General features: G+C 36.1%; 1 protein-coding gene and 1 long non-coding RNA gene across 7 annotated transcripts in view; one reads left to right on the top strand and one right to left on the bottom strand.

Moving 5' to 3' along the window:
• The window catches only part of TUSC3 (tumor suppressor candidate 3), a 193,907-nt gene that overhangs the window by 97,204 nt on the left and 78,594 nt on the right, over window positions 1-18,109 (top strand). For all 6 annotated transcript variants that reach the window (XR_008998701.1, XM_036894311.2, XM_057505148.1 and 3 more), the window contains exon 6: window positions 11,504-11,593. Coding sequence is in view for 5 of the 6 variants with exons in the window: in XM_036894311.2 (XP_036750206.1) it covers window positions 11,504-11,593 (90 nt within the window). In the remaining variant the exon portion in view is untranslated. The remainder of the gene's footprint in view (window positions 1-11,503; window positions 11,594-18,109) is intronic.
• Window positions 1-18,109, bottom strand: part of LOC130684420 (uncharacterized) — a 65,316-nt gene that overhangs the window by 16,853 nt on the left and 30,354 nt on the right. The window lies entirely within an intron of this gene.

Genomic DNA, 18,109 nt, shown 5'->3' with positions numbered 1-18,109 from the left:
TTCTGACCAAATGACAGTCTCGTTTATAACCACTGCTGAGGCAGATTAAGATTAGCAATGACACAGAGAGCAGAAGCTAAGCAGTCACTCCATGTACTGGTTATTCACAGTGAGACTTACTTAATTGTGACTTTATAATAAGTAGAAGATTCAGGCACCTACATTCAGAGAAAAAAATATATAAGCATGCCTATCCATGTATGAATAGTTTGAAAATGTTCTGTGAGTTACTGAGGCTACTGCCTGTCCTCATTACAAGAAACTAACAGATAGATTCACAAAAGTGTAACCTAAAAACATAGTCTTTTCATTATTTTGTTGCTGTAACTCCTAACCCCAACAAAAAGTACACATTTAGCTATATACAGAAATGACCTATTTGCAATAGACATATCTAGCTTCAAAGGGCCAAATGACTAACTGCCTGATGGGAAAAACTATTTAGAGTCATGTGCAAACATTTTTCCTTGGGAAAATATATTATCAGTAATTAATTGCTTCTTGTAAGGAGAACAAAATAATAAACCATAAAGAGTATCTATAGCATGTTACATAAGTTTATTCAACTATGTTTGGAAGAAAAAGGAGCTCATTTCATTTGGTTAGAAGTCAGAACTGCCTTGTAGTTTTGAATAGTCACAAGAAAGACATTCCTACTGATACAATATATATTAATCTACAGCTTTTATAATTTATTGGAGACAGAAGAAAAATTAAGGTGTGTGATTCATCCTATGATGCAGATCATCAGTGTCATAAGGCAGAAAACAGCTTTTATCCTAGTGAGATTTACTGTGATAATAAGGTTTGGGTTATTAGATTTTTTAAGTGATGTTTATCTTTGATGTTTTTAATTGCAGATTCTTAGGATACTTTCCTTTGTGTTGAAATGAGTGTAGTAACCACTACAAATGATTTGTAGGGAATCTATAATACACAGAAGCACTACTATCAATACATGTTATTCTATCTATATATTACATTTTTAACAAAAAAGGTGTGGAGTACCTTTATGGTCCTTTTGGCCACCAAGAAAAGCCTCTTAATACTAAAGATTTAATTTCATGGAAAGGAATTACATATTGAGGATAACTGCATCAATGTGATATATCAGTAGGAATGCCTTTCTTGTGACTATTCAAAACTACAAGGCAGATCTGACTTCTAACCAAATGCAATGAGCTCCTTTTTCTTCTAAATATAGTTGAATAAACCTCTGGGTCAGAGGTCTGGAGAGTGCCATATTTTGCACTCCTTCCTCAAATTGAGAGTGATGTGGAAGCCAGCTTAGGACAAACACCAATTTCACATTTGACCTAGGCAGCTTTCCGTCCTCACCTACACCCAGAAGCATCAGCTGGAGAGTGAGGTCAGGCCACAGCTGTCTTGAGGGCACAGAGTCTGTCGCCGCTGACACCAGGAGCATGCACCCTCACCACTGCAGCACCATGGGCTACACCCAGGAGCTGTGTAGGAGGGGCTTCCCTGGATCCAGTTATTGCCTTGGGCCAAACCACTGCTGCACTGTAGCTGTGACTGTGAGCCAGTGGCCTTGAGTGTGAGGTTTTCTTGGGGGTCTCCCATCCATGGGACTATACCACAGGTGTGAAGCCTGTCATGCCCACCCTTGCAGAGGGTGTCTGGGAGACTGCTGCACTGCAAGCATGGAACTGATGACTGCAGAGGTGATGCTTTCCATGGACTGGGCCTGGGCCTGGGGCTGCACTGCAGGTACAGAGCTTTTTCCTGCCCACCCCTGGAGAGCACACTTGAGCTGCTGCTGCACCATGGACACACAGCCAGTATCTGCAGAAGAGGGGCTTTTCTGAAGCCATACCTGGACCTGGAAGTACATCATGGGTATGGAGCCACTCGCTGTGCATGCCTGGGAACATGCCTGTGCCCACTTCCTCCCTGCCAATGTGGACCCCATCAGTATCTACTCAGGAACCCCTACAATGGGGACCCTCTTACTGCACACCCCTCCAACCATGCTCTCGGAGTGCTAACACCAACACCCTCGGCTCATGCACACCAGGCCTCCAGCAAGCCATCAATATCTCCCAGGCACACACAGTTCTACCCAGGGGATCTTCCCTACAGAAGGCCCGTCAAGACTGGAAGAGGTAGCACTTTCTACTAATTCATAGAATCAAGCACAGAAAGTTAAACAAAATGAGGAGACAGAGGAATATCCCTGTAATTAAAGAACATGGCAAAGCTAAAGAAAAAAACTAAGTGAAACAGTCAAACAAACTAATGGATAAAATGTTTATGTTAATGATTATAAAGATGCTTACCAGATTTCAGAAGAGTGGAAGAACTCAGCAAAAACCTCTATAAACAGATATAAAATATAAAACAATGCATTGGGGATGAAAAATATACTAAAGGGAATCCACAACAGATTAGAGGGTGCAGAGGAATGGATTAGCAGTCTGGAAGACAAAGTGGTGGAAAGCACTCAAAGTGAATGGCAGAAGAAATAGGATAAAGACAGATAAGAAAAGGAGCTCTGGGACAATATCAAATATCCAAACATTCTCAGTATGGGAGTTCCAGAAGGAGAAGAGTGAGAGAAGAGTAGAAAAGTTTGAAGAAATAATAGCCAAGAACTCCCTTAACCTAAGGAAACAAAAAAGACATCCAGGTCCAGGAAGCAGGAAGAGCCCCAAACAAGATAAACCCAAGGAGGTCCACACCAAGGCACATGGTAACGGAAATGTCAAAGATCAAAGACAAAGAATCTTAAAGCCGAAAGAGATTAGAGAAACATGTTATCTATAAGGGGAACCCCATAAGGCTGTCAGCTGATTTTTAGCAGAAACTCTGCAGTCCTGAAGGGAATGGCATGATACATCCAAAGTGCCGAACGTAAAAACCTCTGCAACCAAGAATACTCTTCCCAGCAAGGGTATCATTCAGAACGGGAAGGGTGATAAAGAACCTCATAGATAAACATAAGTTAAAAGAGTTCTCTAACACTAAACCACCTTACAAGAAATGGTAAAGGGTCTTTTTTAGGAGGAAAAGAAAACCCCTAACTAGAAGCAAGAAAAATACAAAAGCAAAAATTTCACCGGTAAAAACAAACATATACCTGAAGTAGTATATATCAGTCACTTGAAAGCTAGTATGAAGGTCTAAAAGACTAAAATAGTGTAATCATTACATCTAAAAATGAGTTAAGGGGATCACTAGGTGAAAAGGTGTAAGGGCATCATCTACGTAAAATGTGGAGGAAGGGAAATAAAGTGTCAGAGTGCAGCTGAACTTACATTACCACAACTCATCATAGATTGCTTTATATGTAGGATATCTTATAAGTGCCCATGGTAACCGCAAGACAAAACCCTATAATGGATACACAAAAAACAAAGAGAAGGGAATCCAAACATAACACTGAAGAAAACCAAAATGCCCAGGAAACATTGATCAAAATGGCAATAACTATAAATGTATCAATGATCACTGTAAGTGAAAATGGACCAATGCTCTATTCACATGCTTGTGGATAGGAAGAATTAATGTTGCTAAAATGGCCATTCAGCCAAAGCAATGTACAGATTCAGTGTAATCCCCATCAAAATCCCAGTGGCATTTCCACAGAACTGGAGCAAATAACCCTAAAATTTGTGTACAACCACAAAGGATCCCAAATAGCCAAAGCAGTCTTGAGAAAGAACAACAAAACTGGAGTTCTTCTTTCTTAAGATTGCTTTGGCCAATGGATCAGAACAGATGCTCAGAAATAAAACCATGTCTACATGGTCAATCAGTATATGACAAAGGAGGAAAGAATATACAATGGGTAAAAGACAGTCTTTCCAATAAATAGTCTTGGGGAAACTGGACCTCTCTGTCTTACACCATACACACATAAACTCAAAAGAGCTAACTATGAGACCAGAAACCATAAAACTCCTAGAAGTCAACATAGGCTCTTGAACATCAACATTAGAAATTTTTTTTTCTGGATCTGTCTCCCCAGGCAAGGAAAACAAAAGCAAAAATAATCAAGTGGGACTACATCAAACTAAAAAGCTTCTGCACTGCAAAGGAAATAACCAACAAAACTAAAAGGTAACCTACTAAATGGGAGAATATATCTGCCAATGACAGATCTGAAAAGGGGCTAATATCCAAAATATGTAAGGAACTCATACAACTCAACAGCAAACAAATAATATGATTAAAAAATGGGCAGAGAACCTGAAGAGACATTTCTCCAAAGATGACATACATGTGGCCAACAGACCCGTGAAAAGATGCTCAACATCACTAATCATCAGGAAAATGCAAACCAAAGCCACAATGAGACATCATCTTACACCAATCAGAATGGCTAGTATCAACAATACTAGAAATAACAAGTTTTGGAGAGGAAGTGGAGAAAAGGGAACCCTTGTACACTGCTGGTGGGATTGCAAATTGGTGCAGGCACATAGGAAAGCAATATGGGTATTTCTCAAAAAGTAGAAATACTACATGACCCAGCAATTCTATTCCTGGGAATCTGCCTAAAGAAAACTAAATCATTAATTCAAAAAGCTATGTGCACTCCTGTTAATTGCCACATTATGTATAATAGCCAGGATAGGGAAAAAACCTAAGTGTCCATCAGAAGGTGAATGAATAAAGAAGACATGGAACTCTTATATAATGGAGTATTTCTCAGATACAGAAATGGAAGAAATCTTGCCATTTGCAACAAAATGGATCTGGAAGGTATTAGGCTAAGTGAAATAAGTCAGTCAGAGAAACAGCAATACCATATGGTTTCACTTACATACAGAATCTGAGAAAACAAATGAACAAAACACAAACAGACTTAAAAACACAGAGATCAGACAGTTGGTTATCATGCCTGGGTGGAGGAGAGCAGGTATGGGTGAAATAGGTGAAGGGGATAACGAGGTACAGACTTCAAATTATAATTTAGTCACAGACATGGGAGTATACATAGGGAATATAGCTTATAATATTGTAATATCTTTCTATGGTGACATATGGTAGCTACATTTACAATGGTGAGCATTTAATAATGTATGTAATTGATCATAACTCAGTTGTTCATCTGAAAGCAATATATTGTATATAAACCATATTCCAATAAAAATAAATGTAAAGATGTACTTAGGATAGTCTTTTTCTGTACATTTATTACTTAATTTTTCCCTTTCACTATCAGCTTCTTTAGTACTCAGCTAGTTAAGACATTTTAAAACTGGAGGTTTATTTACATTTGTTTTACAGAAGAAAACTAAAATTTTTGCATTCAGACCTTTGTGAACTGCATAATATGTCTATTATATTACAAATATAAACCCAAAAGAGTTGAAAGCATGTAATGATTATTTTCTTTTTCTCACTAATAAAATATGAAAGTAGGTTTCCCCTATGAAACCTCTTATGTTAAATCTCCTGTGAAACCCCCTATGGCCAGTGCAGTTCTAGTTCTGTACCAGAGGTATGGAAACCCTCAGATGAGAGAAAGATACCATGTGGTTGTGTTCAGTTCACTGTTACTAAATTGCCTGCCTATTATGTAAATGCTAGACGTATTGTTCACTACAGTGAGGTATGGATTTGTATCTTTTTTTGTATTCCCAGTGCTTAGAATTGTTACTGTCATGTAGAAAATACTTGTTGAATGAGTAAAAGTTAAATGGATAAATACAGTTAGGTTTAGGAAACTTAAACACACAGTTGTTATGTTCACTGGTATTTATGGCATTGTAAGTCATGGCCAGAATTATCACCTTAACTTATATTACTTACATTTCAATCAGTTTTAGAATAAAGATTTGTGTTTCAGTACATTCACCTTTTCAATGTTTATTCACATTTATCCAATTACTGACCATTAAACAAGAGTTTGAAAGCCTACTGTGTACTAAACAACTGTAAAAAAAAAAAAAACACGTGGAAATGAGAATACCTCCCAAAAGGAACTACCGTAAAAGGTGTTCTTTGATTATTAACTGCAATAAATACCTGAGTAGCTTTTGCCTTAATGCAAAGCATTAGTCTTTATTCCGACTATGGCCTGAAGCCATTGCTCAATAAGAATAGCTTCTGATATTATATGGACTTAAGACACCTGAGTGTACTGTTGATTGTACTTCCTTGTGCCATGTTGTATCTGCATTCAGTGTTGGTTCTTCCATTTCAGCTTCTGATCACTTCAGTTTATGCTGCAGTAGTTTCTTGGCTATTTTGGTATTAAAGAAGTACAGAATATGAAATTGTGAGACTTAAAGGTACTCTGACATGGTAGATGAGGAGCCAGCTTGAATGTGGGTCTGTTGACTATTCATCTGTTGTTGAATGTCAAATTAGATAGCTTCCAGTTTAGTAAGGTTGGTTACATTTGTATTCCAAGTAACTTTATTCATATTTGCATGGGGTATTGACTATCCTTATATATTACAAAAATATCTCTCTGACAAAGGTTAGTATTGTAGGATTATAAAACCAAAAGAAAAAAAGAGTGTGAAATTTACATGCCTGGTAAACATCAAAATTTGACTTTTGCTTTCGATTGAGATGAAGCAGACCATTGCTTCTGTTTAGAATAATTTAAAAGGAAAATCACAATGAATAATCTGTTTGAGCACTGGCGATCTGCCGAGGTAGTGTGAACCGTAGGGGCTTAGACTCCTGCAAAGAAAAGCCTGGGGGGAGTGAGTCGTCATCTGCAGCTACTTTGTCCCTGTGAGCAATCGTTGATTTGGGCAACAGTGGAAACTCAAGTGTACTTCCTGCAAATGTCTACTAAGATAAAACAGAAAAGCAAGCAGGGCTTTGGCAGGGACTTCATGAGCCTCAAGCACATGTAGAATGTTTGCTAAAGCCCTAAGCAGAAAGTCTGAAAAGCAGAACAGGGTATTGTGCAGTTCTGTGAATTAAAAATTACAATTCAGAACCTACGGGACTCTTACTTGAAAACCTTCAGTGTCTGAGGTCAGTCAGAGGTAGACTGAGCTTTATCAGAGCCATCACCCAGCTATGACTCAGTACATTCCTTGATTGGGTCAAGGTGATTACACATTACTAATAAACTTTGCAATATTAAAGAAATTGGACACCTTTAAACCAGTAAACCAAACTAACATAAAGAGAGAATCAGCATACTCTAATTTCTATTAGGGTAATTGAATCCAGTGTTAAAACTTTCGCATAAAGTGGTTAATTCTTCCACACATTTAAGAGTTAATACTAATCTTATGCATGACCCAGTAATTCCACTCCTAGGAATTTACATAAGGAAAACAAAATCCCTGATTCAGAAAGACGTATGCAGCCCCATGTTCATCAACGCACTATCTGCAATAGCCAAGGTAGGAAAGCCCCCTAAGTGTCCATCAATAGATGAATGGATAAAGAAGATGTGGTACATATACACAATGGAATACTACTCAGCCATAGAAAGAAAAGAAATCCTCCTATTTGCAACAACATGGATGGATCTATGCTCAGTGAAACAAGCCAGGCAGAGAAAGACAAATACCATATGATTTCACTTATTTGTGGAGTACAAAAACAAAGCAAAACAGAAGGAACAAAATAGCAGTAGACTCGTATACACCGAGAAGGGACTAGTGGTTCACCAAGGGGGAGGGGTTGGGGAGAGTGGGGGGGAGGGGGATTAAGGCGCACATTAATTCGCAATCACAATATAGGTTGGTCACAGGGACGGTAGTACAGCATGAACACAGTTAATGATTCTGTAACATCTTACTACGTTGATGGACAGTGACTGCACTGGAGGGGTGAGGATCTGATAATATGGGTCATTGTTGAACCACTTTGTTGTACATTTGAAACCAATGTAAGATGTATGCCAGTGATACTTTAATTTAAAAAACCATAATAAAGGAATAAAAAACAGTAAATAGAGAACGAGGCATTTCTCTATTTTCAGAAGAATAACTTTGATTCTAAAATCAAAGTTATTTTAAAATAAAAATTTCTATTTTAAAAATAGAAAAATGATAGACTAGTCTCTTTCATGGATGTAGATACAATTATTCCAAACAAAATACTGGAAATCAGAGCAATGAATAAAAATGATAATAGAACATTATCAAAAATGATAATACCATAATAAAAATGATAATAGCATTTCAGTAATGCAAGGATAGTTTAATGTGAAAATTTATCAAAATCATTATACTATATGAATATCATCTATATTAAAATCTCATGATCAAATTAACACATGCGTATAAACATTTATTAGATTTAGTGCCCATCAGTAAATAGAAAAAAAAAACAGAAGGGAACTTCCTTACTCTGATTAAGACACTTGCCATAAATATCGTATTTGGTGATTTACTGAAAATCCTAAGGTAAAGAATAACACACAATGCCTATTCTTCCCTATGTACTGGAGACTCTGAACAGAGGATTAATGCAAAACAAACAAAACAAAAACAACGAAAAATGGAAACATCCATGCTGGAAAAAATAAAGCTGACCTTATTAGCAAATGATTTAGTTGTTTTTTTAGGAAAAAGTAGACTTGATGAGTAAATTCTGTAAGGGTTGATAAATAAATATAGTCAATATGCAAAAATCAATTGTATTCTGTATACCATCATGAAAGAAAAAAAAATGGAATTTTTTAAAAAAGCATCCATTATCATAGCATCAAAAATATTCATTAGTCAGTCTAACAAGACATTTTTAAGAAGACTTAAATAAATGGCAGATGCAACGTGTTCATGGAATAGAAGAACCGACACTGTTTAAGGATGCCCATTTTGACCTCTGACTAATTCTCAGATTCTTCAATGGAATTGACAGAGGTTCTAAACTCTCTCTGAAAATGAAAAGGGTAAAGGGTATAGTAAAGACAATACTGAAGGAAAGGAACAATATTGGAGAATTTACCCTCAGTGATGAGAAGATTTATTACAGATATTTAATAATTAGGGCTTTGTGGTATCTGTTTCACAGAAAGGCATATGAAGCAGAATTGACAGTCCAGAAATAGACTCCTATTTTATAATGATGATTTATAACAAAAGTGACCTTGCAGTGCAGTGGGTAGGTACATTTGCAATACATGGTGAAACGTCTACTGGGTATCCAAATGGGGAAAAAATGAATTTCAATTCCTCTACCTCACAGGATATGCAAAAAAAATCAGTTCAAGATAATTGAAAAAGTAGATGTGGAATGTGATCATTAATACTTTTAGAAGAAAATGTAGGATGCATCTTCATGATTTCTAGATGGGCAAGGATTTCTTGAAACAACAGAAGAAGAGGTAAACATAATAGAGGAAATAGTAAACTGAACTACATTAAAATTAAGAACTGTTTGCCAGAACACACCATTAAGACAATGAAAAGGAAGACAAGCCACAGGTTCTGTGAAGAATTATATGCCATGCATATATTTAACAAAGGATTTGTATCCATAAACGTAAAGAATCCAGAAACAAAGAATTTTTACAAAACAAAAGCAAAAAGGTAGGTAGCTGAATTTTTAAAAGGGAGCAAAGACTTGCTGGGTACTTTACTAAAATGTCCAAATTTCAGTAACATGAGACAGGATATTCGATTTCATTGCTCATCAGAAAAATGCAAAATAAAAGTACAATATGACCTACCTCACCTTTGCCAGAACAGCTAAAATGAACGCACACACATGTGCATGCACACAAGCATAGTACCGGTTGTCACTAAGGATGTGACTCAACCAGAACTCTCATGTACTCCTAGTTGGAATGTAAATTTGGTCTAACCTCCCGAGAAATGTGTTTGGTTGTATCCAAAACTGAGTATGCACGTAACACTTACAATGCAGCATTTTCAAGAAAATGTCCTTTCCCCCTTTGGAGGGTTGTGCTGGTAGTGGTTAGGACGAGGCATGAGGACTCAGGTTTCTAATAGTATTCCATTTCTTGATCTCAGGGCTGCTATTATGTTCACATTGTAAAGATTCATTGAGCTGTACCGTTATGAATCACATCCTTTTTTGTATATTTTACTTCAAACGAATACAAAAATTATAGTTATATTAATAGCAAAAGTTAAAATTTCCAGATTAACGAAAGTTATGAAATGGTGAACATTTCAGTTAAAACCGAAAAAAAAAAATCAATTATGCTTAAAGAAATAGCCACAGTTATGTGAATAATTATAAATACTGTAAATACATGTAATTATAATACTGTAGGTACATACTTCAAATGACTCAGCAGAGTATACCACGTGTAAGCCTGATTTTGTTTGATTGAACCAGTTCTTGGAATCTTGAATGAATATGTATTAAAATGAATTTTTTAAACTATATAACAAACCTTAGATAGTATGGCCATTGTTATTTAATTTTAACATCTCATTTTTTTAAAGAGAATTTGAGCATTTTCTCATATGTGTTAGTAAAATTTGTAATATTGTTTCCTTCTTAATGCATTAAATCGCAAGACCTTGTATGGATCTAATAACTACCATAATGTTGAAGTAGTTAGGAGTATAAACAGTATTTTGAAGTATTGACTATGTTGTAATCTGAAAATGTTACTGTGAAAATACCTATTTCCCTTAGTTACAAAAATCGCACACACTGCTAAAACTATTGTGATCCTTCTCCTATATTCATAGTTGAAGGAAATTAGATATATTTACTTAGAGTGAAAATGAAGATTTGTTTTTATCCCATTTAAATACAAGCCTCCTTCCACCACTGCACTCTATGTATGGACCTCTGGCATCTGTGCTGCTGTATCATCTGAACTGTTCTGCTTACCTAAGACTAGCACTTGTGTTCTAGATCTTGTCCCTTCTTTCTGCTCAGTGATTCTGATAATAATTCTCTCCTCTTTCACGGTTGTTTTTTCTCTTATTACTGAATTATTCTCATTATCAATGCAGACATCCCAATATTCATCCTAAAGGGATGTAACACTGTTTTCACTTCCAGATGTTACAGCACCTGATCCTCCTCCCAGCAAAACTCCTTGAAACAGTTGTCTATGTTCTTTCATTCTTTTCTCATAGGGCTTTTGCCCCCACTCTTCCACTGAAAATGCCCTTGTCAAGGGCACAGGTATTTTCCAGGAAACTAAATTTGATTTTTAGTTCTAGATCTCCATCTCACTGAACTTTCATCGGTATTCACACGATTGTCTCTTCATCCTCAATCAGTTTCTTCACTTGCCTTCCAGTAGGCCACACTCTTGTGATTTTACTTCTCTGACTGCTCCTTTTTAATTGCCTTTGCTTGTTCATTTTCATCTACTACGTTTCTTATTTGGAGTGACCAGAGGTTCAGCTCTTGCTCGACTCTGTTCTGTCTACATTTACTTCCTTGGGTACCTCTTCCAGTTTTAAAGATTTAAGTCCAATCCAACCATTGTTGACTTGCATTTTAATGGGCGAGCTGATACATGATTTTTAAAAGGTAGTGTCATGACCATTATTTTAAAAAATACAGTATTCTGGTATTCTTTGCTTTACACATTTTAACATTGCACCCTGTTTTCCAGTGTATAGTCTTTGCTATGACTTCTGGCCAGATGTGGAATCATATCCGTGGACCTCCATATGCTCATAAGAACCCGCACAACGGACAAGTGGTAAGTGCATGTTCTAAGCATCAATATACTGATCTTTAGTCCTATTTATATAGGAATCAGAAATTGTTTAGTGTTTAGTAAGAAAGGGCAGGATTCTTTTTGTAAATCTAAACATATGTTTGCTTCTCATTTACTTTGTCATATACATACACACGTGCACATGTACAATATGTTGATTTTTTTTTTAAGATGAGGTATGGTTTAGTGTTGATTAAAAAAAGAACTACAGTGTACCTACCACATCAAATATACATGCATAAATTATTTTTTCAACTTTTAATACTGTTATGGCAATAGTATGTAATGCCACAGGAGGAAATAGGATCCGTTTTGTAACCAGTGTCTCATCAATGGTAATTTAATTTAATTCAGAAGAGATTAATTAAAACATCATTAAGAACCCAGCAGTCATTTTATTAGAATGCTGGGCACTGTTTGCCACAAAATTAGAAGTGAAACTGATGTGCAGTTAAATGAGTAGCATTAGAACTGCTTCTGAATGTACACAACTCAGTTTTTTGCCTTCCCTTTCCTCTTGGTGGCTGAGAAATCCTGTAATAGATCAACTTTGAAAAATGCATCTCTGAGGCTTAGTATGAGGTTGGTGAAGATAAAAACTATTTGAAAATATGACATTCTTCTCTTTCTCCTGGAAAATATACAGATTTTGAGGAACTAATGTAATGATACCCTTCATGTGACCCTCACCAAACTCAAACCAATTGTAAATTCATAACCAGTTTTCTTTTATCTCTTCTGTCTGCCAGTCATTTTTACCTGCTGCTGGATTCTTTGGAAATATGTGCCCAATATAATTTCATTTCATGCATAGATACTTGAGTAGGTATCCCTGAAAGATAAGATCTTTAAAAATCATAACCATAATAGACCACAGTCTCTCCTAGAATAATAATGAATTCTTAATTTCAAAAATTGTGGTTCTGGATATAATAAAATTATCCTTTAGAAAAATAATGTTATAAATTCTCTATAAATATAAATGTATAATGTACACTTCTGAGAGTTATTCTGCATTGTTTACAGTGCTTCAGGTATCTTTAATATTAAAGAAACCCAAGTTACTTATTTCTTCTTAATGTGACTTTCTTAGAACTTCTTTTTGGAACTGTCATACAGAATATAATTCCCCTTATTCATGGCATGCACCCTGCCTGCCCACTCAGGTTTTGAGGGTTAAAATGATCAGCTGTAAAGTATTCAAGATACAAATTATCAGAGTAAGTCATTGATACTACATAATAATCAATTTTATCTAGTATTTTTATCAACATTTTAAGATTTCTCCTATAGATGACAGGAAACAGAGCCAGACTTATACTCTTTGGACAATCAATTGCCATAGTACTTTAGACATCATTTGCTACGTATGTGTATTTTTGAAATCTGTCACTACATTTGACCCTTGAACAACACAGATTTGAACCATACAGGTCTATTTATACTTCAATTTTTTCAATAAATATATTGGAAAAATTTTTGGAGATTTGCAACATTTCAAAAGCCATTTTCTTTTCTCCAAATTACATTACTGTAAGAATACAGTATATTATACATATAACATACAAATATATCTTAATTGACTATGTTATTCAAAAGGCTTCTGGTCAAGAGACTATTAGTAGTTAAGTTTTGGGGGAGTCAAAAGATATATAGAGGAGGCTAGTCTAACCAAGATGGTACTGTAGAAAGAACCTGAGCCCACCTCCTCCAACATACACACCCAATCTACACCTCTCAAAAATGAGAGCAGAGTAGGGACTATTGTTTACTTGTCCCTGGACACTGCTAGCATGAAGGGGAGCATGGTGATCACTGTTTCCGTGTCCCCCCACTAGGCCCTCCTAGTGTGGAGGAGCAGCACGAGTGACACTGTTCACAGTCCCTACTCACATAGATCAGGGTGAACACACCAGCTCCAGGCATGAAGGAGGTGACCTCCCAGCCCCTGCCTACACCCAAACATGCCTGTCACCAGCTGTACCACCACTGTAGTACTAGCCCAGTGATCATGTAGATTCACCCTACCACTGCCCCTTATATCCCTGGCTGCCACATTTGCCTGACCTCAGCCTAGTGCCTCCCTGGAAACCACAGAATGCCTATATCCACCACCAACCACCCCATCAGCATGGCCTGGCCTGGTGCCTACCCAGGAGACCCCAGGTCATAGCTCTCTGCTCACAGATGCCCTGTCAGAGAGGGTTCAGCTATTCACCCACCTGGGAGCTCCCTGGACTTAGAGCTTTTCAACTCTGGCTGCCCTGCAAGGGCAGCCCTGACTGGCAACCACACAGGAAACCCCTGTCCCATACCCTGGGAGCCCTGGACTGAGACACCCAGTCCATGCCCAACTGGCCTCCAGCCAGCCAGCTGTAACCACCAGACACACAGTCTACCAATGGTACATTCTTACACAAGGCCACCCTTCAAGAATGGGAGAGGTAGTGCTTTTGCCCAACCTATAGAAACAAACACACAGAGTCAAAAAAAATGAGGAGATACAATAATATGCTTGACACAAAAGAATATGACAAAACATCAGGTAAACAACTAAATATAACAGAGTTTAACAAACTACCTGACAAAGAGATAAATGGTTATAAGATGCTCCACAGATTTGAGAAAACAGTGAATCAATTCAGTAAGAACTTTCACAGAGACAGAAAATATAAAAACCAATCAGAGATAAAGAATACAATAAACCAAGTGAAAAATACACTAGAGGGAATCAATCAACAGCACATTAGAGGAGTAGAATGGATCAGTAATTTGGAAGACACAGTAATGGAAAGTACTCAAGTTAAACAGCAGAAAGTAAAAAATTATAAAAAGAAATGAGAACAGGTTAAGGGAACTCTGGGACAACATAGAATGTTCTAACATTCACAATATAGGAGTCTCAGAAAGATGAGAAAGAGAAAGGGGTGGAAAACATATTTGAAGGAACAATAGCTGGAAACTTCCCCAGCTGAGGAAAGAAAACAGATATCTGAGTCCAGGAAGCACAGAGTCCAAAATAAACCCAAGGAGGTCCACACCAAGACTCATAATTAAAACGCCAAATATCAAAAAGAATCTTAAAAATAGAGAAAAGCAACAAGTTTTTTTTCTACAGGCCAGAAGGGAGTGATGTATGATGCATTCAGTGTTAAAAGAGAAAGAACAAAAACCAACAGTCCTCTACCTAACAAGGTTATTCTTCAGAATTTAAGGAGAGAGAAAGAGCTTATCAGATAAATAGAGGTTAAAAGAGTTCATCACCACTACCCCAGTCTGAGAAGAAATGTTCAAGGGAATGTAAGAGGAAAAGACATACCTAGAAGCAAGAAAATTATGGCAAAGGAACAGGTATCAAAGGTAGACCAATCACTTAAAAGCTAGTATGAAGGTTGGAAGACAAAAGTAGTAAAATCATCTACTTAGAATTAAGGGAATCACTGAGTAGAAGGTGTTAAGAAGGCAACATAGACATAAAATGAGCAGGGGTAGTTAAAATAGTGGTGCTGTTCAAACTTAAGTGACTAACAACTTCACACAGACTGCTATATATGTAAGGTGTCATATATAAACTTCCTGGGAACCAAAAACCAAAAGCCTATAATAGGTAAAAAAAAAAGGAATCCAAATATAGCACTAATAAAAGTCGCACACCCATCAACAATTACTTTAAATGGAAATGGACTAAATGCTCCAATCAGAAGACAGGGTGACTTAATCGACAAAAAAAGGATCCATCTATATGCTTCCTGTAAGAAATCCACTTGAGACCTAAAGACACAAACAGACTGAAACTGAAGGAATAGAAAAAGATACTCCATGCAAATAGAAATGAAAAAAAGCTGGAGTATTGGTACTTAATCAAACAAAATAGACTTTAAAACAAAGATTCTTATAAGATATAAAGAAAGACATTGTATATTTATTTAAGGGCTTAATCCAAAAGAAGATAAAACAATTGTAAATATCTGTGCAGTCAACATAGAAGCACCTAAATACATAGAGCAAATATTAATAGACATGAAGGGATAAATCAACAGTAGTATAATAATTGTAGGGGACTTGAACACCCCATTTACACCAACGGATGGATCACCCAGACAGAAAATCAGTAAGGAAACTGGCTTTAAATGAAACATTACACCAAATGGCTTGACAGATAGATATAGAACGTAACACTGAAAATCAGCACAGTACACATTCTTTTCAAATGCACATGGACATTCTCCAGGGTAGATCACTTAGGCCACAAAACAGGTCTTAATAACCTTAGGAAGACTGAAATCATAGCAAGCATCTTTTCCTACAACAATATGAAACTAGAAATCAGTTACATGCAAAAAACTGGAAAAACACATGTGGAGGCTAAACAGCATGCTACTAAACAATGGGTCAAAAATTAAGAAGGAAATAAAAAATTACTTGCAGAATGAAAATAGAAACACAATACGAAAAACCATTGGCATACAACAAAAGCAGGTCTAAAAGGGAAGATTATAGTGTTACAAAGCTACCTCAAGAAACAAAAATCTCAAATGAATAGTATACCTTAAACTTGAAAACAAAGAACAAAGCCCACGCCTAGTAGAAGAAAGGAAATAATAAAGATCAGAGCAAAAATAAATATAGAGACTATAAAACAATATGAAGGATCAATGAAACTAACAACTGGTTCTTTGAAAATACAAACAAAACTGATAAGCCTTTAGCTAGAGTAAAATCAAGACTAAAAGGATGAAAATTAATAAAATCAGAAATGAAAGAGAAGTCACAGCTGACACCACAGAAATGGAGCAAATTCTTAGATTACTATGAAAATTTATATGCCAATAAATTGGACAAGCTAGATGAAATGAATAAATTCCTAGAAACATACAGTCTCACAATATTGAACCAAGAAGAAGTAGAAAATCTGACAGACCCAATTACTAGTAACAGAATCTTAAGCAGTAATAAAAAAATCTCAGCAAACAAAAATGTAGGAACAGATGGCTTCACAGGAGAATTCTACTAAACATGTAAAAAAGAGTTAATACCTGTCCTTCTCAAACTATTCCAAAAAAATTGAAGAGCAAAGAAGAGTTCCAAAATCACTCTACAAATCTGGCATCTTGATACCAACACCAAAGGCATTACAAAAACGAACATTATAGACCAGCATCACTGATGAACACATACGAAAAACCCTCGACAAAATATTAGCAAACCAACTTAAAAAATACATTAAAAGCATCATTCACTATGATGAAGTGGGCTTTATTCCAGGGATGTGAAGATGGTTTAAAATCTGCAAATTGATGTGATATACACCACGCTAACAAAAGGAAGGGTAAAAACCACGTGGTCACTTTTTTTTTTTTGATATTCAAGATCTTTATTGATTTAAACTACATAGTCATTTTTATAGGGGCTGAAAAATTCATTGTCCATTCATGATGAAAACTCCCAACAAAGTAGGTAAAGAGGGAACTTAGCTTAACATAAGAAAGGCCTTATATTGCAAACCCATAGCCAACATAATCAGTGGTGAAAACCTTTCAGCTCTAACATCAGAAGCAAGACAAGGATGCCTACTATCACCACCTTTATCCAACACAGTATTTGAAGTCCTAGCCATAGCCATCAGAAAAAGAAATAAAAGGCATAAAAAGGTAAGGAAGAAGTAAAATTGTCACTATGTGCAGATGACAAGATACTATATTTAGAAGACCTAAAGACGACACCAAAAAATTACTAGAATAAATGAATTGAGTAAAGTTCCAGGATATAAAATCTGTGTACAGAAATCTGTTGTGAATAATAATGTGAACTAACAGAAAGAGGAATTAGGAAAACAATTCCATTTACAATTGTATCAAAAAGTATAAACCTAGGAATAAATTTGACCAATGAGGTGAAAGACCTGCACTCGAAAACTGTAAGGCATTGATGAAGGAAATTGAAGATGACACAAATAGAAAATTATTCTATGCTCATGGATAGGAAGAATTAAAACTGTCAAAATGGCCATATTGACCAAAGAAATCTACAGATTAAATGCAATCTCTATGAAAATCCCAATGGTATTTTTCACTAAACTAGAGCAATAATACTACAATTTGCATGGAACCACAAAAAATCCCAAATAGCACAAGCAATACTGAGAAAGAGGAACAAAGCTGCAGGTATCACACTATCTGATTTCAAACTACATTACAGAACTATAGTAGTCAAAAAAGTGGCACCAAAAGAGACACACAGATCAACAGAACAGAATAGAGAGCCCAGCAGAAAACCTACAGCTATAATAATAATTAACATATAACAAAAGGCAAGAATATACATTGAGGAAAATACAGTCTCTTCAATAAACGGTGTTGGGGAAACTGGACAGCTACATTCAAAAGAATGAAACGACCTCTGTCTTACAACATACACAAAAATACTCAAAATATATTAAACACCTAAATACAAGACCAGAAACCATAAAACTCATAGAAGAATAAATAGGCAATAAAC

This window comes from Manis pentadactyla, chromosome 7 (genome assembly GCF_030020395.1).
Source record: "Manis pentadactyla isolate mManPen7 chromosome 7, mManPen7.hap1, whole genome shotgun sequence".
Classification (NCBI taxonomy): Eukaryota; Metazoa; Chordata; class Mammalia; order Pholidota; family Manidae; genus Manis; species Manis pentadactyla.
This window is presented reverse-complemented; position numbering and strand designations above follow the sequence as displayed.